Source organism: Bombina bombina, chromosome 3 (genome assembly GCF_027579735.1).
Source record: "Bombina bombina isolate aBomBom1 chromosome 3, aBomBom1.pri, whole genome shotgun sequence".
Taxonomy (NCBI): domain Eukaryota; kingdom Metazoa; phylum Chordata; class Amphibia; order Anura; family Bombinatoridae; genus Bombina; species Bombina bombina.
In genome coordinates, this window is record NC_069501.1 from 386,272,582 (window position 1) to 386,299,718 (window position 27,137).

The following is a 27,137-nucleotide window of genomic DNA, read 5'->3' on the forward strand; positions in this document are numbered from 1 at the left end:
AGCTGAGAGTGTCTTAAAATAATGATACATAATTACCGAAAGACACCCATCCACATATAGCAGATAGCTTTCACTACTGGTTTGGCTATCAGCAGAGGTAATGGTATATAAGAGTATATTGTCAATCGATCTGAAAAGGGAGGTAGGAGATGAATCCCTACGACCGATAACAGAGAAGTCTTGAAAAGATTTCCAAGGAAAACCATAACTTCAAACAGGTGATACTCTCTTCACATCCCTCTGACAAACACTGTACTCAGAGGAATTGGGCTTCAGGGTGCTTAGAAGTGCTTATCACAGAAGAAATCATAAAAATCAAGCACAAACTTACTTCACCACCTCCATAGGAGGCAAAGTTTGTAAAACTGAATTGTGGGTGTGGTGAGGGGTGTATTTATAGGCATTTTGAGGTTTGGGAAACTTTGCCCCCCCCTTGTAGGATTGTATATCCCCTACAACAGCCAAGGGAATTTAATTGGGCTGGTTCGTTAGTGTAGCGCGTGTGCCATTTAAATTTCTGTTTTATAACTTTTCATTTTTGAGTTAACAATTTAGTAAAAGGTCACACCCGGCCCCCCCCCCCCCCCCCCCCCACAACAGCCAAAAACATGAAACCGGGCTGGGTCAGTGTTGCATTTGTGCCGGTTTAGTTCCAGAGATAATGTACTTTGTATTTAAGCCCATGTGACCTCAATCTCAGCTCACTTTTCACCCCTTATTATATATATATATATATATATATATATATATATATATATATATATATATATATATATATATATATATATATATATATATATATATATATATATATATATATATATATATATATACATATATATATACATATACATACACACACATATATACATATATATACATATATATACACACACACACACATACATACATATATACACACACACATATATAAATACATATATATATATATATATACACACACACACACACACATATATATACAGGGCCGCCATCAGGGGGTGACAGGGGTGACTCCTGTCAGGGGCCCAATGGGCCAGGGGGGGCCCATGAGGCAAGAACCAGTGGGTACTACAGCAGAGAGCTAATTGAGCAAGGGAAATGTTATTACAAGGAGTAAAGTATTAGCAATTGAGATGATTTATGAGTGTGCACTAAACCACTATGCACAGTGTGAGACAGACTTGGCACTTTGTTTGTACAGTGTGTGCCTGAGTCAGACAGCAGATCACTTTCATTTGCAGAGGAGGTAGGACTTACTTAGCAAATGTTTATTTCTTTGTGCAATTTCAGATTGTAACTTCAGTGTGATAGTAGTTGTATGGTGGGGCCAGGGGTCCATAAAAACACATTTTTTTAGCAGCAGTGTATTAATGATTATTTGACTATGCTGTAGAAATTCTATATTTAAAACCATGCAGACATGTTTCCTCCTCAATACATATTTAACCAGATCTAATGGTATGAGTACCAAATCTTATGGTTCCACCAAAACCATGTAGAGTACATCATTTTCAAAATCCATAAGTACAGCTGACAGATGAGAACATTTGTACATTATATTTGAAGTGGTGCTCTTGGTTGGGGAAAATGGGAAAAAATCAAACAAACATATGTCAACCTTTTAAAAGTACTTTTCTTCATCCAGCCATCTACCCAGATCATTAATGTACAATTTTGAATTCACAGAATTATTTTTGTTTGCACATTTACAAATAGGATTCTTTAAAAAGTGATCTCTTAAAGGGCCACTAAACCCAAAATCTTTCTCTTTCATTATTCAGATAGAGAATACAAATTTAAACATTACAATTTACTTCTATTATTTATTTTGCTTCATTTTTTAGATATCCTTAGTTGAAGAAAAAGCAATGCACATGGTGAGCCAATCACACAAGGCTTCTATGTGCAGCAACCAATCAGCAGCTAATGAGCATATCTAGAAATGCTTTTCAGCAAAGAATAGCAAGAGAATAAAACAAATTAGATCATATAAGTAAATTAGAAAAATGTTTAAAATTGCATTCTCTTTCTAAATCATGAAAGAAAAAATGTGGGTTTCATGGCCCTTTAATTTCTGCAATTTGTTATCATTCATGTCACACACTTGATTTAGGGGATTCAAGGTGAATACATGTTTCCTCTTGTGAGTGTTTTTGTGGGTGTCTGTGTTTATGTCTTTGTGCTTTGGTTTGTGTCTCTATGAGTGTGTATGTATTTTATTTTTCAGTGGGTCTCTCTGTGAGGGTGGGTGTGTATGTCTTTGTGGATTTTCTGTGGATGTCTGTGAGGGTGTGTGCATATGTCTGAGCTTTTTTTATGGGTGTGTCTGTGAGGGTGTGTGTATGTCTGTGTTTTCTGTGGATGTCTCTGTGAGGGTGTGTGTGTGTGTGTGTGTGTGTGTGTGTGTGTGTGTGTGTGTGTGTGTATGTATGTATGTATGTATGTATGTACACACCCTCAGTAGCCAGACCTGGCGTAAAAACTGTACATTAAATTTGTATTTCACTTATGCATTTAATCATATTTAGGTGACAAATATATGTTTTCAGTTATACTCAGTTTTTATATAACATAATTCATAGTATACCATCTTCTTTCCCACATTAGTATTGACACATGTATGTATTTCTTCAAACTAAGGCGGCTAATATATGTTTTCAGTTATATTCATAGTTTTTTTATTACACGATACAGTAACTAATGCATGTTTGAATTTATCTGTGATGTAACAGATACAATTGTGTATTTCTGTCAATGTAATTGATATGATCTTTCTCTTTTGAACTTGTATGCTACTTGAAATATTGCTTGCCTGTCAAATTGCATATTAAACTCAAAAATAAAAAAAAATAAAAAATCATGGTTGTCAGATTAAAAAAAAAACCACTATCCAAAGTTGTGAATCTTTGCACATCAAACACATAAGCAGCACAAACTAATAGAATATATATTTTTGCAATTGAATTACATGAGGTGGAAAGTGGGTGTAGATTGAGGTCACATTGGCTAAAATATAAAGTGCAATATCTTGGAAACGAAACCAGCACAAATGCTCGTTTGTGGCACAAATCAGCCCATACGAATGGTGTATTTTTTCACAATTTAGTTTAGCGTTCATTTTTAAAGGAACAAATCAGCACAAACGACCCAGCCCAGTTTCATCTTTTGATTGTTGTAGGGGGGCTGGGTGACCTATGGTGGTCTTTATTAAAAAAGGGACAGAAACAAACCAACCTCTAAAACACTAATGAGAGAAAACACACACTAGCACCTTAATGCCATGAAACAAAAGTACTTAGTAGGTCTACTCTTTAATCTAATTAAATTACAATTTAATTACATGGGGTGGAAAGTAGGCAGAGATTGAGGTCACACATACTAAAATATAAAGTGCAGTATCTCAGAAACTGTGCTGCAAAAACTAACATTTGTGGGTTTTGTTTTTTTTTTAATTATATGGGGTAGAATGTGGGCAGAGATTAAGGTCACATGGGCTAAAATATAATGTGCAATCTCTATGAAAAGAAACCTGCAGAAATCAACAAACACCCAATGACCCAGCCCGGTATCATGTCTCGACTGATGTAAGGGGGGCTGGGTAACCTTTGGTAACCTTTATTTAATGGTCAGCTCAAAAAACAAAAAGATATAGAATGGAGATTTAAACAGCACAGATGCTACCTTATAAAACCAGCCTGGTTTTAATTTCCTAGGCTGTTGTAGGGGGCTGGGTGACATTGTTTGCAAAAAACAATTATTATCTTATAAATAAAAGCAGCACAAATTTAATTTTTTTGCCGATTGTAGGGGGGGGGGCAGCTTTACAGACCTCAAAATGTCAAACAATATTTAAAGTGATTATTAAACGCTTGGATTTACCATCACTAAAAATAAAGTAGAGTTTAGGTAATCATTTATTAAAAAAAAAAAAAAAAAAAAAAAAAAAAAAAGGGTCCTAAACTCACTCTTTCTGCAGTTTGCTAAACCCAGCGGCTCCAGCGCTCTTCTACCAATGAGGTTATTGAGGCTTTTGGTTTAGAGGTGTAACCGTCACCTCATTGAAGGAGAGCGCTGTGCCATGGGCGGCTGGAGCCGCTGAGTTTATCACCCTTTTTCAACCACTTAAGGAACAGTGACGTACTCTGTACATTGCTGGTCTTTTAATGGGGATTGCATTACTGATAGCGCCAGAAGGGTGGAGTAAGGGTACAATAGCGGGTCCCGGCGCTTGTGCCCCTGACCCGCGCTAATTTTAGCATGGAAACCCTTAACGGGTCGTTAAGGGGTAAAAAATGATGACAAACCACTATTTTTAGTGATGGTTAATTCTAGAGTTTGTTAAAAGCTTGAATTTACCATCACGTTAAGGGGTCAGGAAGTTTAAGAGAAAGTGTGTAACATTACATCACTTATTTTGTTACAAAGATGCTACATGCAGCCAATTGGCAGCTACGCTGATGGTTTGGGGAATATTCTCCATTATTTGGTTCCAGATGGCATCAGGCCCAACCATAAAATGATCTTAAGTGTGGACAAATTATTATTATTTTTTTATAAATATGGCCTCTATCTACTATACATTACCCTAATCATAAGGAGAAAGGGACATGAAACACAACAATTTTCTTTCAGGATTAAGATAGATAGAGCATATAATTTTAAAAAACAACAAAATTTATGCTTACCTGATAAATGTATTTCTCTTGTGGTGTATCCAGTCCACAGATTCATCCATTACTTGTGGGATATTCTCCTTCCCAACAGGAAGCTGCAAGAGGATCACCCACAGCAGAGCTGTCTATATAGCTCCTCCCCTAACTGCCACCTCCCAGTCATTCGACCGAAGACAAGCAAGAGAAAGGAGAAACTATAGGGTGCAGTGGTGACTGTAGTTTAAAAATAAAAAACACCTGCCTTAAAATGACAGGGCGGGGCGTGGACTGGATACACCACAAGAGAAATAAATTCATCAGGTAAGCATAAATTTTGTTTTCTCTTGTAAGGTGTATCCAGTCCACGGATTCATCCATTACTTGTGGGATACCAATACCAAAGCTATAGGACACGGATGAAGGGAGGGACAAGGCAGGCGCTTAAACGGAAGGCACCACTGCCTGCAAGACCTTTCTCCCAAAAATAGCCTCCGAAGAAGCAAAAGTATCAAATTTGTAGAATTTAGAAAAAGTATGAAGCGAAGACCAAGTCGCCGCCTTACAAATCTGTTCAACAGAAGCCTCATTTTTAAAGGCCCATGTGGAAGCCACCGCTCTAATGGAATGAGCTGTAATTCTTACAGGAGGCTGCTGGCCAGCAGTCTCATAAGCTAAGCGGATTATACTTCTTAACCAAAAAGAAAGAAAAGTTGCTGAAGCCTTTTGGCCTTTCCTCTGTCCAGAGTAGACAACAAACAATGCAGATGTTTGACGAAAATCTTTAGTAGCTTGTAAATAAAACTTTAAAGCACGAACCACGTCAAGATTGTGTAATAGACGTTCCTTCTTAGAAGAAGGATTAGGACACAGTGACGGAAAAACAATCTCTTGATTGATATTCTTATTGGATACCACCTTAGGAAGAAACCCAGGTTTGGTACGCAAAACTACCTTATCTGCATGGAAGATCAGATAAGGGGAATCACACTGCAAGGCAAATAACTCTGAAACTCTTCGAGCCGAAGAGATGGCTACCAAGAACAGAACTTTCCAAGATAAAAGCTTGATATCTATGGAATGCAGAGGTTCAAACGGAACCCCTTGAAGAACTTTAAAAACTAAATTTAAACTCCATGGCGGAGCAACAGCTTTAAACACAGGCTTGATTCTAACTAAATCCTGACAAAACGCCTGAACGTCTGGAACATCCGCCAGACGCTTGTGCAAAAGAATAGACAGAGCAGAAATCTGTCCCTTTAAAGAACTAGCTGACAATCCTTTCTCCAATCCTTCTTGGAGAAAAGACAATATCCTGGGAATCCTGACTTTACTCCATGAGTAACCCTTGGATTCACACCAATGAAGATATTTACACCATATCTTATGATAGATTTTCCTGGTGACAGGCTTTCGAGCCTGAATTAAGGTATCAATGACCGACTCGGAAAAATCACGTTTTGACAAAATCAAGCGTTCAATCTCCAAGCAGTCAGACGCAGAGAAATTAGATTTGGATGTTTGAAGGGACCTTGAAGTAGAAGGTCCTGCCTCAGCGGCAGAGTCCAAGGTGGAAAGGATGACATGTCCACCAGATCTACGTACCAAGTCCTGCGTGGCCACGCAGGAGCTATCAAAATCACCGAAGCTCTCTCCTGCTTGATCTTGGCAATGAGACGAGGGAGCAGAGGAAACGGTGGAAACACATAAGCCAGGTTGAAAGACCAAGGCACTGCTAGAGCATCTATCAGCGCTGCCTTGGGATCCCTGGACCTGAACCCGTAACAAGGAAGCTTGGCGTTCTGACGACACGCCATGAGATCCAGTTCTGGTTTGCCCCAAAGTTGAATCAACTGTGCAAACACCTCCGGATGAAAAGTCAGCCGACTTAGAAAATCTGCCTCCCAGTTCTCTACTCCTGGGATATGGATAGCTGATAGATGGCAAGAGTGAACCTCTGCCCATAGAATTATTTTTGAAACCTCCAACATTGCTAGGGAACTCCTTGTTCCCCCTTGATGGTTGATGTAAGCTACAGTCGTGAGGTTGTCCGAATGAAATCTGATGAACCTGACCGCAGCTAGCTGAGACCAAGCCTGAAGAGCATTGAATATCGCTCTTAGTTCCAGAATGTTTATCGGAAGGAGTGTCTCCTCCTGAGTCCACAAGCCCTGAGCCTTCAGGGAGTTCCAGACTGCACCCCAGCCCAGAAGGCTGGCATCTGTCGTTACTATTGTCCAATCTGGCCTGCGGAAGGTCATACCCTTGGACAGATGGACCCGAGATAACCACCAGAGAAGATAATCCCTGGTTTCTTGATCCAGATTTAGTAGAGGGGACAAATCTGTGTAATCGCCATTCCACTGACTGAGCATGCAGAGTTGCAGCGGTCTGAGATGTAGGCGGGCAAACGGCACTATGTCCATTGCCGCTACCATTAAGCCGATTACTTCCATACACTGAGCCACTGAAGGGCGAGAAGTAGAATAAAGAACACGGCAGGAATTTAGAAGTTTTGACAGCCTGGCCTCTGTCAGGTAAATCTTCATTTCTACAGAATCTATCAGAGTTCCTAGGAAGGAAACTCTTGTGAGAGGGGATAGAGAACTTTTTTCTTCGTTCACTTTCCACCCATGCGACCTCAGAAATGCCAGAACAATGTCCGTGTGAGACCTGGCAACTTGAAAAGTCGACGCCTGTATCAGAATGTCGTCTAAGTAAGGGGCTACTGCTATACCCCACGGCCTTAGGACCGCTAGAAGGGACCCTAGAACCTTTGTAAAGATTTTTGGTGCCGTGGCCAACCCGAAGGGAAGAGCCACAAACTGGTAGTGCCTGTATTGACCCTCCTGGATCATAGGAAGGATGGTTCGAATAGTCTCCATCTTGAAGGATGGGACTCTGAGAAATTTGTTTAAGATCTTGAGATCTAAGATTGGACTGAATGTTCCCTCTTTCTTGGGAACAACAAACAGATTTGAATAAAAGCCCTGTCCCTGTTCCTTCTGCGGAACTGGGTGGATCACTCCCATAACTAGGAGGTCTTGAACACAATGTAAGAATGCCTCTCTCTTTATCTGGTTTGCAGATAAAAGTGAGAGATGAAATCTCCCTTTTGGGGGAGAGGTTTTGAATTCCAGAAGATAACCCTTGGACACAATTTCCAATGCCCAGGCATCCTGGACATCTCTTGCCCAAGCCTGGGCGAAGAGAGAGAGTCTGCCCCCTACTAGATCCGTTTCCGGATCGGGGGCTGCTCCTTCATGCTGTCTTAGAGGCAGCAGCAGGCTTCTTGGCCTGTTTCCCCTTGTTCCAAGCCTGGTTAGGTCTCCAGACCGGCTTAGACTGGGCAAAAGTTCCCTCTTGTTTTGTGTTAGAGGAAGTTGAAGCTGCGCCACTCTAGAAGTTTCGAAAGGGCCGAAAACTAGACTGTTTGGTCCTTAATTTGTTGGACCTGTCTTGAGGAAGGGCGTGACCTTTTCCTCCAGTGATGTCAGAAATGATCTCCTTCAGTCCATGCCCGAATAGGATCTGTCCTTTGAAGGGAATGTTGAGAAGTTTAGACTTTGAAGTCACGTCAGCTGACCAGGATTTAAGCCATAGCGCCCTACGTGCCTGAATAGCAAAACCTGAATTTTTAGCCGTTAGCTTGGTTAAATGAACAACAGCGTCAGAAACAAATGAATTGGCTAGCTTAAGGGCCCTAAGCTTGTCAATAATATCTTCCAACGGGGTTTCAACCTGTAGAGCCTCCTCTGGGGACTCAAACCAGAAAGCCGCGGCAGCAGTGACTGGGGCAATGCATGCAAGAGGCTGGAGATTAAAACCTTGTTGAATAAAAATTTTCTTAAGGTAACCCTCTAATTTTTTTATCCATTGGATCTAGAAAAGCACAACTGTCCTCGACAGGGATAGTGGTATGCTTAGCTAGAGTAGAAACTGCTCCCTCCACCTTAGGGACCGTCTGCCATAAGTCCCGTGTAGCGGCCTCTATAGGAAACATCTTTTTAAAAACAGGAGGGGGAGAGAACGGTACACCTGGTCTATCCCATTCCTTAGTAATAATTTCAGAAAACCTTTTAGGGATTGGAAAAACATCGGTGTAAGTAGGTACTGCATAGTATTTATCCAATCTACATAATTTCTCTGGGACTACAATAGTGTCACAGTCGTCCAGAGTTGCTAAAACCTCCCTGAGCAATACGCGGAGGTGTTCAAGCTTAAATTTAAATGTAGACATATCAGAATCAGATTGAAGTATCTTCCCTGAATCAGAAAAATCACCCACAGATTGAAGCTCCCCTGCTTCAGCTTCATTATATTGTGAGGGTGTATCAGAGATAGCTACTAAAGCGTCAGAGAGCTCTGTATTTATTCTAGTCCCAGAGCTGTCTCGCTTTCCTTGCAATCCTGGCAGTTTAGATAATACCTCTGTAAGGGTATGATTCATAACTGCCGCCATGTCTTGCAAGGTATACGCAATGGGCGCGCTAGATGTACTTGGCGTCCCCTGAGCGGGATTTATAGGATCTGACACGGGGGGAGAGTTAGATGGCATAACTTCCTCCTTGTCAATTTCTTCTGGTGATAAATTTTTTAAAGCCAGAATATGGTCTTTGTAATCTATAGTAAAATCAGTGCATTTGGTACACATTCTAAGAGGGGGTTCCACAATGGCTTCTAAACATAATGAACAATGAGTTTCCTCTATGTCAGACATGTTTAAACAGACTAGTAATGAGACCAGCAAGCTTGGAAAACACTTTAATAACTGAACAAGCAAAAAATAAAACCGGTACTGTGCCTTTAAGAGAAAAAAACAATCACAGAAACTGCAAAACAGTAAAAAAAGCAGTAAATCTTACGAAATTTTTACAGTGTGTATAATAGGCTGAAAGAGCATTGCACCCACTTGCAAATGGATGATTAACCCCTTAGTTTCAAAACCGGATCAAAAAAACGATAAACGTTTTTAAACAGTCACAACAAACTGCCACAGCTCTACTGTGGCCCTACCTGCCCATACGACTTTGGAAGGCACAAAAACCCCTTAGAGAGGTCCTATATGTTCAGGGGACTCCTTCAGGGAAGCTGGATGTCTCAAGCTGCAAAAACTAATGGAAAATAGGCCCCTCCCAACCTGTACTCACAGTGAGAGGGCCTTAAAAAACTATCCCTAGGCAAAATCTAGTCAGCCATGTGGAAAAACTGGGCCCCAGAATAAAGTTTTATCACCAATATAAAAACATAATTTATGCTTACCTGATAAATTCCTTTCTTCTGTTGTGTGATCAGTCCACGGGTCATCATTACTTCTGGGATATTATCTGCTCCCCTACAGGAAGTGCAAGAGGATTCACCCAGCAGAGTTGCTATATAGCTCCTCCCCTCTACGTCACCTCCAGTCATTCGACCAAAGACCAACGAGAAAGGAGAAGCCAAGGGTGTAGTGGTGACTGGATTATAATTTAAAAAATATTTACCTGCCTTAAAAAACAGGGCGGGCCGTGGACTGATCACACAACAGAAGAAAGGAATTTATCAGGTAAGCATAAATTATGTTTTCTTCTGTTATGTGTGATCAGTCCACGGGTCATCATTACTTCTGGGATACCAATACCAAAGCAAAAGTACACGGATGACGGGAGGGATAGGCAGGCTCATTATACAGAAGGAACCACTGCCTGAAGAACCTTTCTCCCAAAAATAGCCTCCGAAGAAGTAAAAGTGTCAAATTTGTAAAATTTGGAAAAAGTATGAAGCGAAGACCAAGTTGCAGCCTTGCAAATCTGTTCAACAGAGGCCTCATTCTTAAAGGCCCAAGTGGAAGCCACAGCTCTAGTAGAATGAGCTGTAATTCTTTCAGGAGGCTGCTGTCCAGCAGTCTCATAGGCTAAACGAATTATGCTACGAAGCCAGAAGGAGAGAGAGGTAGCCGAAGCCTTATGACCTCTCCTCTGACCAGAGTACACGACAAACAGGGAAGACGTTTGTCGAAAATCCTTAGTTGCCTGCAAATAGAACTTGAGGGCACGAACTACATCCAGATTGTGTAGAAGACGTTCCTTCTTTGAAGAAGGATTTGGACACAAGGATGGAACAACAATCTCTTGATTGATATTCCTGTTAGTGACTACCTTAGGTAAGAACCCAGGTTTAGTACGCAGAACTACCTTGTCTGAGTGAAAGATCAGATAAGGAGAATCACAATGTAAGGCTGATAACTCAGAGACTCTTCGAGCCGAGGAAATAGCCATTAAAAATAGAACTTTCCAAGATAACAATTTTATATCAATGGAATGAAGGGGTTCAAACGGAACACCCTGTAAAACGTTAAGAACTAAGTTTAAACTCCATGGCGGAGCAACAGTTTTAAACACAGGCTTGATCCTAGCTAAAGCCTGACAAGAAGCCTGGACGTCTGGATTTTCTGACAGACGCCTGTGAAACAAGATGGACAGAGCTGAGATCTGTCCCTTTAATGAGCTAGCCGATAAACCCTTTTCTAAACCTTCTTGTAGAAAAGACAAAATCCTAGGAATCCTAACCTTACTCCAGGAGTAATCTTTGGATTCACACCAGTATAGGTATTTACGCCATATCTTATGGTAAATCCTTCTGGTAACAGGCTTCCTAGCCTGTATCAGGGTATCAATAACCGACTCAGAAAAACCACGTTTTGATAAAATCAAGCGTTCAATTTCCAAGCAGTCAGCTTCAGAGAAGTTAGATTTTGATGTTTGAATGGACCCTGAATCAGAAGGTCCTGTCTTAGAGGTAGAGACCAAGGCGGACAGGATGACATGTCCACTAGATCTGCATACCAAGTCCTGCGTGGCCATGCAGGCGCTATTAGAATCACTGATGCTCTCTCCTGTTTGATTTTGGCAATCAATCGAGGAAGCAGCGGGAAGGGTGGAAACACATAAGCCATCCTGAAGTTCCAAGGTGCTGTCAAAGCATCTATCAGAACCGCTCCCGGATCCCTGGATCTGGATCCGTAGCGAGGAAGTTTGGCGTTCTGGCGAGACGCCATGAGATCTATCTCTGGTTTGCCCCAACGTCGAAGTATTTGGGCAAAGACCTCCGGATGAAGTTCCCACTCCCCCGGATGAAAAGTCTGGCGACTCAAGAAATCCGCCTCCCAGTTCTCCACTCCCGGGATGTGGATTGCTGACAGGTGGCAAGAGTGAGACTCTGCCCAGCAAATTATCTTTGATACTTCCATCATTGCTAGGGAGCTTCTTGTCCCTCCCTGATGGTTGATGTAAGCTACAGTCGTGATGTTGTCCGACTGAAACCTGATGAACCCCCGAGTTTTTAACTGGGGCCAAGCTAGAAGGGCATTGAGAACTGCTCTCAATTCCAGAATGTTTATTGGCAGGAGACTTTCCTCCTGACTCCATTGTCCCTGAGCCTTCAGAGAATTCCAGACAGCGCCCCAACCTAGTAGGCTGGCGTCTGTTGTTACAATTGTCCAGTCCGGCCTGCTGAATGGCATCCCCCTGGACAGATGTGGCCGAAAAAGCCACCATAGAAGAGAGTTTCTGGTCTCTTGATCCAGATTTAGAGTGGGGGACAAATCTGAGTAATCCCCATTCCACTGACTCAGCATGCACAATTGCAGCGGTCTGAGATGTAGGCGTGCAAAGGGTACTATGTCCATTGCTGCTACCATTAAGCCGATCACCTCCATGCATTGAGCTACTGACGGGAGTTGAATGGAATGAAGGACACGGCATGCATTTAGAAGCTTTGTTAATCTGTCTTCTGTCAGATAAATCTTCATTTCTATAGAATCTATAAGAGTCCCCAGGAATGGAACTCTTGTGAGAGGAAAGAGAGAACTCTTCTTTTCGTTGACTTTCCATCCATGCGACCTTAGAAATGCCAGAACTAACTCTGTATGAGACTTGGCAGTTTGAAAGCTTGAAGCTTGTATCAGAATGTCGTCTAGGTACGGAGCTACCGAAATTCCTCGCGGTCTTAGTACCGCCAGAAGGGCACCCAGAACCTTTGTGAAGATTCTTGGAGCCGTAGCCAATCCGAATGGAAGGGCTACAAACTGGTAATGCCTGTTTAAGAAGGCAAACCTTAGATACCGGTAATGATCTTTGTGAATCGGTATGTGAAGGTAAGCATCCTTTAAATCCACTGTGGTCATGTACTGACCCTTTTGGATCATGGGTAAGATAGTCCGAATAGTTTCCATTTTGAACGATGGAACTCTTAGGAATTTGTTTAGGATCTTTAAATCCAAGATTGGCCTGAAAGTTCCCTCTTTTTTGGGAACCACAAACAGGTTTGAGTAAAACCCTTGTCCTTGTTCCGACCGCGGAACCGGATGGATCACTCCCATTAATAACAGATCTTGTACACAGCGTAGAAACGCGTCTTTCTTTATTTGGTTTGTTGACAACCTTGACAGATGAAATCTCCCTCTTGGGGGAGAGAATTTGAAGTCTAGAAGGTATCCCTGAGATATGATCTCTAGCGCCCAGGGATCCTGGACATCTCTTGCCCAAGCCTGGGCGAAGAGAGAGAGTCTGCCCCCCACTAGATCCGGTCCCGGATCGGGGGCCCTCGGTTCATGCTGTCTTAGGGGCAGCAGCAGGTTTCCTGGCCTGCTTGCCCTTATTCCAGGACTGGTTAGGTTTCCAGCCTTGTCTGTAACGAGCAACAGCTCCTTCCTGTTTTGGTGCAGTGGAAGTTGATGCTGTTCCTGATTTGAAATTCCGAAAGGGACGAAAATTAGACTGTCTAGCCTTAGTTTTGGCTTTGTCTTGAGGTAGAGCATGGCCCTTACCTCCTGTAATGTCAGCAATAATTTCTTTCAAACCGGGCCCAAATAAAGTTTGCCCCTTGAAAGGTATATTAAGCAATTTGGACTTAGAAGTTACATCAGCCGACCAGGATTTTAGCCACAGCGCCCTACGTGCCTGAATGGCGAATCCTGAATTCTTAGCCGTAAGTTTGGTTAAATGTACTACGGCCTCCGAAATGAATGAATTAGCTAGTTTAAGGACTCTAAGCCTGTCCGTAATGTCGTCCAGCGTAGCTGAACTAAGGTTCTCTTCCAGAGACTCAATCCAAAATGCTGCCGCAGCCGTAATCGGCGCGATGCATGCAAGGGGTTGTAATATAAAACCTTGTTGAACAAACATTTTCTTAAGGTAACCCTCTAATTTTTTATCCATAGGATCTGAAAAAGCACAGCTATCCTCCACCGGGATAGTGGTGCGCTTAGCTAAAGTAGAAACTGCTCCCTCCACCTTAGGGACCGTTTGCCATAAGTCCCGTGTGGTGGCGTCTATTGGAAACATCTTTCTAAATATTGGAGGGGGTGAGAACGGCACACCGGGTCTATCCCACTCCTTAGTAACAATTTCAGTTAATCTCTTAGGTATAGGAAAAACGTCAGTACTCGCCGGTACCGCAAAGTATTTATCCAACCTACACATTTTCTCTGGTATTGCAACAGTGTAACAATCGTTAAGAGCCGCTAAGACCTCCCCTAGTAATACACGGAGGTTTTCCAATTTAAATTTAAAATTTGAAATATCTGAATCCAATCTGCTTGGATCAGAACCGTCACCTACAGAATGAAGCTCTCCGTCCTCATGCTCTGCAAGCTGTGACGCAGTATCAGACATGGCCCTAGAATTATCAGCGCACTCTGTTCTCACCCCAGAGTGATCACGCTTGCCTCTTAGTTCTGGTAATTTAGCCAAAACTTCAGTCATGACAGTAGCCATATCTTGTAATGTTATCTGTAATGGCTGCCCAGATGTACTAGGCGCCATAATATCACGCACCTCCCGGGCGGGAGATGCAGGTACTGACACGTGAGGCGAGTTAGTCGGCATAACTCTCCCCTCGCTGTTTGGTGAAATTTGTTCAATTTGTACAGATTGGCTTTTATTTAAAGTAGCATCAATACAGTTAGTACATAAATTTCTATTGGGCTCCACCTTGGCATTGGAACAAATGACACAGGTATCTTCCTCTGAATCAGACATGTTTAACACACTAGCAATAAACATGCAACTCGGTAACAATCTTATTTAACGAAAACGTACTGTGCCTCAAGAAGCACTAAACGATTAAATGACAGTTGAAATAATGAACTGAAAAACAGTTATAGCATCACTCTTTAAAAACAACACAACTTTTTAGCAAAGGTTTGTTCCCATTAGTAAAGAAACACTATTAAATTTTAAACATAAAAATTACAGAGCAACGTTTTAAATCACAGTCACTATATAAGTCTCACAGCTCTGCTGAGAGAATCTACCTCCCTTCAAAGAAGTTTGAAGACCCCTGAGTTCTGTTAGAGATGAACCGGATCATGCAGAAAATACAACAGTAACTGACTGGAAATTTTTGATGCGTAGCAAAGAGCGCCAAAAACGGCCCCTCCCTCTCACACACAGCAGTGAGAGAGAAACGAAACTGTCATAATTAAAACAAGCAAACTGCCAAGTGGAAAAATAATGCCCAAATATTTATTCACTCAGTACCTCATCAATGCAAACGATTCTACATTCCAGCAAAAACGTTTAACATAAAAAATACCTATTAAAAGGTTTAATGTACTTTAACAGAGTAATTCCGGTGAAATACCATCCCCAGAATACTAAAGTGTAGAGTATACATACATGTTCATTATAACGGTATGGCAGGATTTTCTCATCAATTCCATTCAGAAAATAAAAACTGCTACATACCTCAATGCAGATTCAACTGCCCGCTGTCCCCTGATCTGAAGTTTTTACCTCCCTCAGATGGCCGAGAAACAGCAATATGATCTTAACTACTCCGGTTAAAATCATAAGAAAAACTCTGGTAGATTCTTCTTCAAACTCTGCCAGAGAGGTAATAACACGCTCCGGTGCTATTGTAAAATAACAAACTTTTGATTGAAGTTCTAAAAACTAAGTATAATCACCATAGTCCTCTCACACCTCCTATCTAGTCTTTGGGTGCAAGAGAATGACTGGGGGTGACGTAGAGGGGAGGAGCTATATAGCAACTCTGCTGGGTGAATCCTCTTGCACTTCCTGTAGGGGAGCAGATAATATCCCAGAAGTAATGATGACCCGTGGACTGATCACACATAACAGAAGAAATAAACGTTTATACACCTCAAGCAAACGTTATATCTATTCAGTAATGTGAGTAAAAATTAAAAATATTACCCTTTACAGCAAGCATGATACCAGTCGTTATTAAATCACTGTAATCAGGCTTACCTTAAATAAATCCGGTATTGTCAGCATTTTCTAGCTTATCATTTCTCTAGAAAAATTTAAAACTGCACATACCTTAGAGCAGGAGACCCTGCACGCTATTCCCCCAGCTGAAGTTACCCATCTCTTCAGTTATGTGCGAGAACAGCAGTGGACCTTAGTTACAACCTGCTAAGATCATCAAAGACCACAGGCAAATTCTTCTTCTAATTTCTGCCTGAGGCTAAAATAGTACAACTCCGGTACCATTTGAAAATAACAAACTTTTGATTGAAGATAAACTACATTAATGCACCACATCTCTCTAGCTGCTTCCCTTGTCGAGAGCTGCAAGAGAATGACTGGGAGGTGGCAGTTAGGGGAGGAGCTATATAGACAGCTCTGCTGTGGGTGATCCTCTGGCAGCTTCCTGTTTGGAAGGAGAATATCCCACAAGTAAAGGATGAATCCGTGGACTGGATACACCTTACAAGAGAAATTCTATTTAACTTCTATTTTAACATTTTCTTCATTCCCTTGATATATTTTGTTAAAAAAAAAAGCTCAGGAGTGTATGGCAGCAGTTTTTCAAGAATGTAATCCATTCTTGATGGCACCACTATTTCCTGCCATGTAGTGCTCCAGATACTTGCCTAGGGTTTCATATCCCTTTGGATATTTGATTTTACACTATCTAGCAATTAAAAGAAAGGTTATTCATGAATTCACTACCTGTTTGATACAAATGTAAATTGTATGGTCTATAAAATGTCTTCATTTTAACTAGTCCTTACAGGGATATTAAACCCACATTTTTTATTTTATGATTCAGATAGAGCGTGCAATTTTAAGCAACTTTCTAATTTACTCCTATTATCAATTTTTCTTGGTTCTCTTGGTATGCTTTGTTGAATGAGCAGCAATGCACTACTGGCTGCTGACTGAACACATGGGTGAGCCAATGACAATCTGTGTGTATATATATATATATATATATATATATATATATATATATATATATATATATATATATATATATATATATATATATATATATATATATATATCCACCAATCAGCAGCAAGAACCTAGTTTCTTTGCTGCTCCTGAGCTTTCATAGATAAACCTTTCAGCAAGCATAACAAAAGCAGGAAGCAAATGAAATAATAGAAGTAAATTGGAAAGTTGTTTAAAATTGTATTCTCTATCAGAATCATGAAATACATTTTTTTTAGTTCCATGTCCCTTTAAGTAAAATGATTTTCAATTGAAAAGGAACCACTGAGCATCATCACCTTGCTGTCCAATAAAAGGTTGTCTGGCTTAATGTCTCTGTGAATGAATCCCAACTGATGGATTGAATCAATAGCTAATACTGTCTCAGCAATATAAAACTGTGTCTCTTCTTCCGTTAGGGTATCTTTCTTCATTAGCAAGGTCATCATGTCACCTGAGAACAAAAAAATAAATTATTATTATTAGGTAGAAAACCCTTTATCCAAACTGATTGGGACCAGAAACAGCTTTGGGTTTTAGAATAGTTTGGAATATTTGCATCTGTAAAACAATAAAGTTTTGAGAGGGGATGGGACCAATAGGCAATATTTATACAGCTTATACATGCAACTTAAAAAGGTAGTTTTATATCATTTTTAATACTTTTCTATACGAAGTACTCCCAAATACAATACAGTAATCAAAAAGCCTGTATTTACTTAAAACAACAATTACCTATTTGCATTTTAGAATACAAAATCCAAACCAAAGACACTGGCAGAGAAGATTGTGACTTTCAGTCAGGGATATATAGATATATATATATATATATATATAGAGATATATATATATATATATATATATATATATATATATATATATATATATATATATATATATATATATATATATATATATATATATATATATATATATATATATATATTAAATTTGTATTTCAGAATAAGTTTGGATTTTGGAATTTGTACCTGTACTACCTACAGAAACACATTGGAGCAAAAAGGGACAAAAACAAATCAATACACTAATGAGAAAATAAAAACACACACGCACCTTAAAGGGGCATGAATTTTAAACAGCTTTTCAATTTACTTCTATTATCTAATTAGTTTTGTTCTCTTAGTATCCTTTGTTGACAATCATACCAAAGAGGCCCAGAAGCAGCAATGCACTACAGGGAACTAGCTGCTGATTGGTGGCTGCACCTGTATGCTTACTGTCATTAGCTAATGCAGTATGTTCAGTAAAACCCCTTGTTGAGCATTGCTGTTACTTTAACCAAAAATACCAAGAGAATGAAGCAAATTTGATAATATAAGTAAACTGGAAAGTTGTTTAAAATTGTATGTTCTATAAGAATTATGAAAGAAAATATTTGTGTTTCATGTCCCTTTAATATTATGAAACAATAGTGTTTAGCGTGTCTTCGTTTTAATCTCATTAAACAAAGCTGATTGAAGATATGAGTGATTACAAATATTTCAGTAATATACCATTTAAAAAAAATGAAGACACCATGAAATATTGTGTCAAGAATATATTTCGAGACTTTTGTACAGGATAGCAAAACACAATCACTATCAGCCGCCAATATATCCCTGGAAGAGTACTAATGCAGTGTTATATAAAAGCTACATGGATTAAAAGCAGAAACCATAAATCCTAAATATATGGGTTATATTTATTTTGCATTTACCCTTGTCTTGATCCTTAAAAGGTTTGCTGTTCATTATACTTCTGTGCATTTGCCTTCCTAACCATCCATTTAATAAACATGCCTAAATGCAATTGACTGTAGCTTTTATAATTCAAACAATTTAGTATACATTTTTAGAATGTTATATTATGGAAAGGAAAGGTAAGGTATCAGAACAAAAATCACTCTACCTCCAGGCAGGAACTCCATTATGAGGTATAGATTCAATTTATCCTGGAAACTATAAAACATTTTTACCACCCACAAACTGTCCGCCTCAACAAGAATATCTCGTTCTGCACGAATGTGTCCAACCTAAAAAGCAAAAAATGAGCTGCTCAATATGGATTGTTAAAACATAATGGTATACAGAAATTTTCTTGAGGAAGAAAAAAGCAATGCCCACTGGGTATGAATTATGACCCCTTAAAATCACAGATAAACTTACGGGCAACAATTAGACTGAGCAGTTACAATTTAAATCTATGATTTACAAGTATACAAACCTAAAGTACAGAGACTACAATATAACTCAAAAGTAACAGTAAAGAAACAAAACACAAAAAAATATAACAAAAAACAAACAATACACTATGGGCTCAATTTATCATCTAAGGCCAGACATGGGCGTACATAGTCGCTCCTGTTCGCCCGGCTTCTCTATGGCAGGCAACAATCCACTGCCTGCATTTACCATTGCACACAAGTGCTCCTATGCAACCCCAACCCCTGCAAAGCCAATAATGCGAGGGCAGGAGCTGTCAATCTCCCCAGATGGAAGAGATCGGGCAGATTGAAATTCTCCACCTAAGAGGTGGAGAACAGGGCAGGGAAGCAGCGGATGACCGCTGCTTGATAATTCTTGACTGTAGGTTCTCTTGTGCAGTCAAAGTTTAGAGAAGGGCTTGACAAATAGAGCCCTATATGGCAGCAGTTTTACAATACTGTTATCCATTTGCAAGAGCATTAAATGGCAGAGCTATTCATTGCCACATAGTGCTCCAGACACTTTTTGATAAGACACGTGAATTGGAAACTTTTTAAAATTGTATGGTGTATCTGAATAACATAAGAACATTTTTGGGTTTTCTAGCCCTTTAACCCTCCAGATTTCCCCAAACATAAAAAAAACTAAATAATGCTTACCTGATAATTTAATTTCCTTCTGTATGAGGAGGGTCTACGGCATCATTCCTTACTGTTGGGAAATACTGAACCTGGCCACCAGGAGGAGGCAAAGACACCCCAGCCAAAGTCTTAAATACACCCCTCACACCCCAGTCATTGTGCAGAGGGAACAAGAAACAGTAGGAGAAATATCAGGGTATAAATGGTGCCGGAAGAGAAACACAAAATTTTGGTCCGCCCATCGGAGAATGCGGACGGGGGCCGTGGAATCTCCTCATACAGAAGGAAATTAAATTATCAGGTAAGCATAATTTATGTTTTCCTTCTTAATATGAGGAGACTCCAGAGCATCATTCCTTACTGTTGGGAAAACTATACCCAAGCTCTAGACACTTAATGATAACGGGAGGGGAAAAAAAAAAAAAAAAAAAAAAAAAAGTGGACCCTAATCTGAGGGAACCACAGCCTGAAAACCTTTCTCCCTAAAGCAGCTTCAGCCAAAGCAAAAAGATCAAATTTGTAGAATTTTGAAAAAGTATGTGAGGACCAGGTAGCCGCCTTACAAATCTGATCCCTAGACGCCTCATTTTTAAAGGCCAAAGAGGAAGCCACCGTTCTAGTGGAATGAGCCATAATCCTCTGAGGAGGTCTTAGTCCTGCTGACTCATAAGCTAAGCGTATAACACTCCTCAACCAAAAAGATAAGGAAGTCAAAGAGGCCTTCAAACCCTTATACTTCCCAGAGTAGATAACAAACAATGAAGTTTGTCTAAAATCCTTAGTAGCTTGAAGATAAAACTTCAAAGCTCGAACATCCAGATTATGAAGCAGATGTTCCTTTGAAGGAGGAGGATTAGGACACAAGGAAGGAACCACAATCTCCTGATTGATGTTACGATCTGACACCACCTTGGGAAGAAAACCCAAGAGAGTATGTAGGACAGACTTATCAGTGTGAAACACTAGATAGGGAGGCTCACATTGCAAGGCAGCTATTTCAGAAACTTGGCGTGCCGATGCAATAGCCAATAGAAAAAGAACCTTCCAGGACAACAATTTAATGTCAATCGAATGCATAGGCTCACACGGAGCCGTTGCAAAAACTTAAGATTCAAACTCAACGGTGGAGCGTTAGATCTAAACACCGGTCTGATCCTGATCAAAGCCTTAATGAAGGATTGCACTTCAGGAAGCTCTGCAAGCTTCTTGTGCAGCAAAACGGAAAGGGATGGAATATGTCCCCTTGTCATGAACCAACCCTCCAGACTAAAAAGAAAAAGAAAAAGTCTGGGAGGCATTCTGCTAAGAAGGGCTGTGTGGGGATTTGAACCTGTGGCTCTGTGGTTGCTATTTCTGTTTGCTTACATGTTGAGCCACAGCCAGTTCTAGCAATAGCATGGATCTTAAAAGATCTGATAAATAACTATTTGCCTTACTTGTTATTACACCTGTGCAACACACAGGTGTTCTCAATTCTGGAATTAATCAGAACCAACCCTGTGCAAAACCTCCCTATTTAAGGATGGCTTTTAGTCTGCAGTTTTGTCTTCACATTGGATCTGTTTTGTCAAGTCAGAACCTGTTTCCTGTACTTCTTTGGAGAAAGATTTCACCTTTGCACCTGTTTACAAGGTATTACCAGGAGAAAGCCTTTACCTTTAAAACTGTTACCAGCTCACAAGTTTGTTTCCTGCCTTGTGCAATTCCTGCACTCAGCTATAACCAGGAGAAAGACTTTACCTTTAAACCTGTTACCAGTTCACAAGTTTGTATCCTGCCTTGTGCAATTCCTGCACTCAGCTATAACCAGGAGAAAGACTTTACCTTTAAACCCGTTACCAGTTCACAAGTTTGTTTCCTGCCTTGTGCAATTCCTGCACTCAGCAATTACCAGGAGAAAGACTTTACCTTTAAACCTGCTACCTGTTTAGAAGTTGTTTTCTGCCTTGTGCAAATCTTACATTTCAGTTATTACCAGGAGAAATACTTTCCTTTTTGAATCTGCATCTCTGCTTACTAGTTTTGTTTATTTTCACTCCTGCTGTATGTGGTCTTAACATACCTGAGTAGCATATTTAAATATTCTGCAAGTATTTGCTTAAACAAAGTATTTTGTTGTTTAAATAAATTTGTTATTTTCAATCAGTATGGCTTCTACTAATCTTCCTTTAAAGCAACTGTTCCAGGCAATGAGGCTCTCACATGATATCCTGAGACAAAACATGACACCCCTCAGGGAACTGACAGAAAGGCCCTTCTCCAGACCCTCCTGAAGAAAGGAAAGAATCCTGGGAGTCTTGATCTTATGCCAGGTGAAAACTCGCTCTTTACACCAGAACAAGTAAGCTCCCCACACCTTATGGTAGATACAACAAATAACAGGCTTATGAGCCTGAATGAGTGTGTCAATAACTCTCTCCGTGAAACCTCTTTAGTCTAAGACTAAGCGTTCAATCTCCACGCAGTCAGCCTCAGAGAATCTAGATTTTGATGAACAAAGGGAGCTCGTTTCAGCAGATCCCTGCAACAAGGTAACCTCTATGGAGGAGATGAGGACATCCCCACCAGGTCCGAGAAACACTTCCTTCATGGCCACGATGAAGTAATCAGTATCACTGATTGCTCCTGCTTGATGCAAGCCACTACACGAGGGAGAAGTGGTAACGGCAAAAAAAACAGAATTTATGCTTACCTGATAAATTACTTTCTCCAACGGTGTGTCCGGTCCACGGCGTCATCCTTACTTGTGGGATATTCTCCTCCCCAACAGGAAATGGCAAAGAGCCCAGCAAAGCTGGCCATATAGTCCCTCCTAGGCTCCGCCTACCCCAGTCATTCGACCGACGGACAGGAGGAAATATATATAGGAGAAACCATATGGTAACGTGGTGACTGTAGTTAGAGAAAATAATTCATCAGACCTGATTAAAAAACCAGGGCGGGCCGTGGACCGGACACACCCTTGGAGAAAGTAATTTATCAGGTAAGCATAAATTCTGTTTTCTCCAACATAGGTGTGTCCGGTCCACGGCGTCATCCTTACTTGTGGGAACCAATACCAAAGCTTTAGGACACGGATGAAGGGAGGGAGAAAATCAGGTCACCCAAACGGAAGGCACCACGGCTTGCAAAACCTTTCTCCCAAAAATAGCCTCCGAAGAAGCAAAAGTATATAATTTAAAAAAAATTTGGTCAACAGGAACCTCATTCTTGAAGGCCCATGTGGAAGCCACAGCCCTAGTGGAGTGAGCTGTGATACTTTCAGGAGGCTGCCGTCCGGCAGTCTCAAAAGCCAATCTGATGATGCTTTTAAACCAAAAGGAAAGAGAGGTAGAAGTTGCTTTTTTACCTCTCCTTTAACCAGAATAAACAACAAACAAAGAAGATGTTTGTCTAAAATCTTCAGTAGCCTCTAAATAGAATTTTAGAGCACGGACAACGTCCAAATTGTGTAACAAACGTTCCTTCTATGAAACTGGATTCGGACACAAAGAAGGTACAACTATCTCCTGGTTAATATTTTTGTTGGAAACAACCTTCGGAAGAAAACCAGGCTCAGTACGTAAAACCACCTTATCTGCATGGACCAGATAGGGCGGAGAACACTGCAGAGCAGATAACTCAGAAACTCTTCTAGCGGAAGAAATTGCAACCTAAAACAAAACTTTCCAAGATAATAACTTAATATCTACGGAATGTAAGGGTCCAAACGGAACCCCTTGAAGAACTGAAAGAACTAGATTAAGACTCCAGGGAAGAGTCAAAGGTCTGTAAACAGGCTTGATTCTAACCAGAGCCTGAACAAACGCTGAAACGTCTGGCACAGCTGCCAGCCTTTTGTGAAGTAAAACAGATAAAGCAGAGATCTGTACTTGCAGAAAATCCTTTCTCCAAACCTTCTTGTAGAAAGGAAAGAATCTTAGGAATTTTTATCTTGTTCCATGGGAATCCTTTAGATTCACACCAACAGATATATTTTTTCCATATATTATGGTAAATTTTTCTAGTTACAGGCTTTCTAGCCTGAATAAGAGTATCTATTACAGAATCTGAAAACCCACGCTTTGATAAAATCAAGCGTTCAAACTCCAAGCAGTCAGTTGGAGGAAAACCAGATTCGGATGTTCGAATGGACCCTGAATAAGAAGGTCCTGTCTCAAAGGTAGCTTCCATGGTGGAGCCGATGACACATTCACCAGGTCTGCATACCAAGTCCTGCGTGGCCACACAGGAACTATCAAGATCACCGAAGCCCTCTCCAGATTGATCCTGGCTACCAGCCTGGGAATGAGAGGAAACGGTGGGAATACATAAGCTAGGTTGAAGATCCAAGGTGCTACTATTGTATCCAATAGAGTCGCCTTGGGATCCCTGGATTTGGACCCGTAACAAGGGACCTTGAAGTTCTGACGAGAGGCCATCAGAACCATGTCTGGAATGCCCCATAATTGAGTTATTTGGGCAAAGATTTCCAGATGGAGTTCCCACTCCCCCGGATGCTCCTCCATCGCCAGGGAACTCCTTGTTTCCCCCTGATGGTTGATATATGTAACAGTCGTCATGATGTCTGATTGAAACCTTATGAATTTGGCCTTTGCTAGTCAAGGCCAAGCCTTGAGAGCATTGAATATCGCTCTCAGTTCCAGAATGTTTATCGGGAGAAGAGATTCTTCCCGAGACCATAGACCCTGAGCTTTCAGGGGTTCCCAGACCGCGCCCCAGCCCACCAGACTGGCGTCGGTCGTGACAATGACCTACTCTGGTCTGCGGAAGCTCATTCCCTGTGACAGGTTGTCCAGGGTCAGCCACCAACGGAGTGAATCTCTGGTTATTTGATCTACTTGTATCGTCGGAGACAAGTCTGTATAATCCCCATTCCACTGTCTGAGCATGCACAGGTGTAATGGTCTTAGATGAATTTGTGCAAAAGGAACTATGTCCCTTGCCGCAACCATCAAACCTATTACTTCCATGCACTGCGCTATGGAAGGAAGAAGAACAGAATGAAGTACCTGACAAGAGCTTAGAAGTTTTGATTTTCTGGCCTCTGTCAGAAAAACCTTCATTTCTAAGGAAACTATTATTGTTCCCAAGAAGGGAACTCTTGTTGACGGGGACAGAGAACTTTTTTCTATGTTCACTTTCCACCTGTGAGATCTGAGAAAAGCTAGGACAATGTCCGTATGAGCCCTTGCTTTTGACAGAGACGACACTTGAATCAGGATGTCGTCCAAGTAAGGTACTACTGCAATGCCCCTTGGTCTTAGCACCGCTAGAAGGGACCCTAGTACCTTTGTGAAAATCCTTGGAGCAGTGGCTAATCCGAATGGAAGTGCCACAAACTGGTAATGCTTGTCCAGAAAGGCGAACCTCAGGAACCGAAAATGTTCCTTGTGGATAGGAATACGTAGGTACGCATCCTTTAAGTCCACCGTGGTCATGAATTGACCTTCCTGGATGGTAGGAAGGATCGTTCGAATGGTTTCCATTTTGAACGATGAAACCCTTAGAAACTTGTTTAGAATCTTGAGATCTAAAATTGGTCTGAATGTTCCCTCTTTTTTGGGAATTATGAACAGGTTGGAGTAAAAACCCATCCCTTGTTCTCCTAATGGAACAGGATGAATCACTCCCATGCTTAACAGGTCTTCTACACAGTGTAAGAATGCCTGTTCGAAGATAATTGAGACCCGTGGAACCTTCCCCTTGGGGGTAGTTCCCTGAATTCCAGGAGATAACCTTGAGAAACTATTTCTAGCGCCCAAGGATCCTGAACATCTCTTGCCCAAGCCTGAGCAAAGAGAGAAAGTCTGCCCCCCACCAGATCCGGTCCCAGATCGGGGGCCAACACTTCATGCTGTTTTGGTAGCAGTGGCAGGTGACTTGGCCTGCTTACCCTTGTTCCAGCCTTGCATCGGCCTCCAGGCTGGCTTGGTTTGAGAAGTATTACCCTCTTGCTTAGAGGGTGTAGAATTTGAGGCTGGTCCGTTTCTGCGAAAGGGACGAAAATTTGGTTTATTTTTAGCCTTAAAAGACCTATCCAGAGGAAGGGCGTGGCCCTTTCCCCCAGTGATGTCTGAAATAATCTCTTTCAAGTCAGGGCCAAACAGTGTTTTACCCTTGAAAGGGATGTTAAGCAAAAGCGCTCTGCGCGCCACGATAGCAAACCCTGAATTATTCGCCGCTAATCTAGCTAATTGCAAAGCGGCATCTAAAATAAAAGAGTTAGCCAATTTAAAAGCTTGAACTCTGTCCAAAACCTCCTCGTACGAAGATTCTTTATTGAGCGACTTTTCTAGTTCTTCGAACCAGAAACACGCAGCTGTAGTGACAGGAACAATGCATGAAATTGGTTGTAGAAGGTAACCTTGCTGAACAAACATCTTTTTAAGCAAACCCTCTAACCTTAAATCCATAGGATCTTGAAAGCACAACTATCTTCTATAGGAATAGAAGTGCGTTTGTTTAGAGTAGAAACCGCCCCCTCGACCTTGGGGACTGTATGCCATAAGTCCTTTCTGGGGTCGACTATAGGAAATAATTTCTTAAATATAGGGGGAGGACAAAAGGTATGCCGGGCCTTTCCCACTCCTTATTTACTATGTCCGCCACCCGCTTGGGTATAGGAAAAACATCGGGGGGCACCGGAACCTCTAGGAACTTGTCCATCTTACCTAATTTCTCTGGAATGACCAAATTGTCACAATCATCCAGAGTAGATAATACCTCCTTAAGTAGTGCGTGGAGATGTTCTAATTTAAATTTAAAAGTTACAATATCAGGTTCTGCTTGTTGAGAAATTTTTCCTGAATCTGAAATTTCTCCCTCAGACAAAACCTCCCTCCTGGCCCCTTCAGATAGGTGTGAGGGTATGTCAGAACAGATATCATCAGCGTCCTCTTGCTCTTCAGTGTTTAAAACAGAGCAATCGCGCTTTCTTTGATAAGTAGGCATTTTGGATAAAATGTTTGCTATAGAGTTATCCATTACAGCCGTTAATTGTTGCATGGTAATAAGTATTGGCGCACTAGATGTACTAGGGGCCTCTTGTGTGGGCAAAACTGGTGTAGACACAGAAGGGGATGATGCAGTACCATGCTTACTCCCCTCATTAGAGGAATCATCTTGGGCAATATCATATCTATGGCATTATTATCCCTACTTTGTTTGGACATTATGACACAAATATATCACATATATTTAAAAGGGGAGACACATTGGCTTTCATACATATAGAACATCGTTATCTGATGGTTCAGACATGTTAAACAGGCTTAAACTTGTCAACAAAGCACAAAAAACGTTTTACAATAAAACCGTTGCTGTCCCTTTAAATTTCAAACTGAACACACTTTATTACTGAATATGTGAAAAAGTATGAAGGAATTGTTCAAATTTCACCAAAATTTCACCACA

General features: G+C 40.9%; 1 protein-coding gene across 2 annotated transcripts in view; it reads right to left on the reverse strand.

Annotated features, from left to right (window-relative positions):
• Window positions 1-27,137, reverse strand: part of LOC128653324 (serine/threonine-protein kinase 38) — a 347,496-nt gene that overhangs the window by 154,250 nt on the left and 166,109 nt on the right. For both annotated transcript variants that reach the window (XM_053706543.1, XM_053706544.1), the window contains exons 6-7: window positions 18,785-18,908; window positions 17,176-17,330 (exon numbers count right to left, since the gene is read on the reverse strand). In XM_053706543.1, coding sequence (XP_053562518.1) covers window positions 17,176-17,330; window positions 18,785-18,908 — 279 coding nt within the window. The remainder of the gene's footprint in view (window positions 1-17,175; window positions 17,331-18,784; window positions 18,909-27,137) is intronic.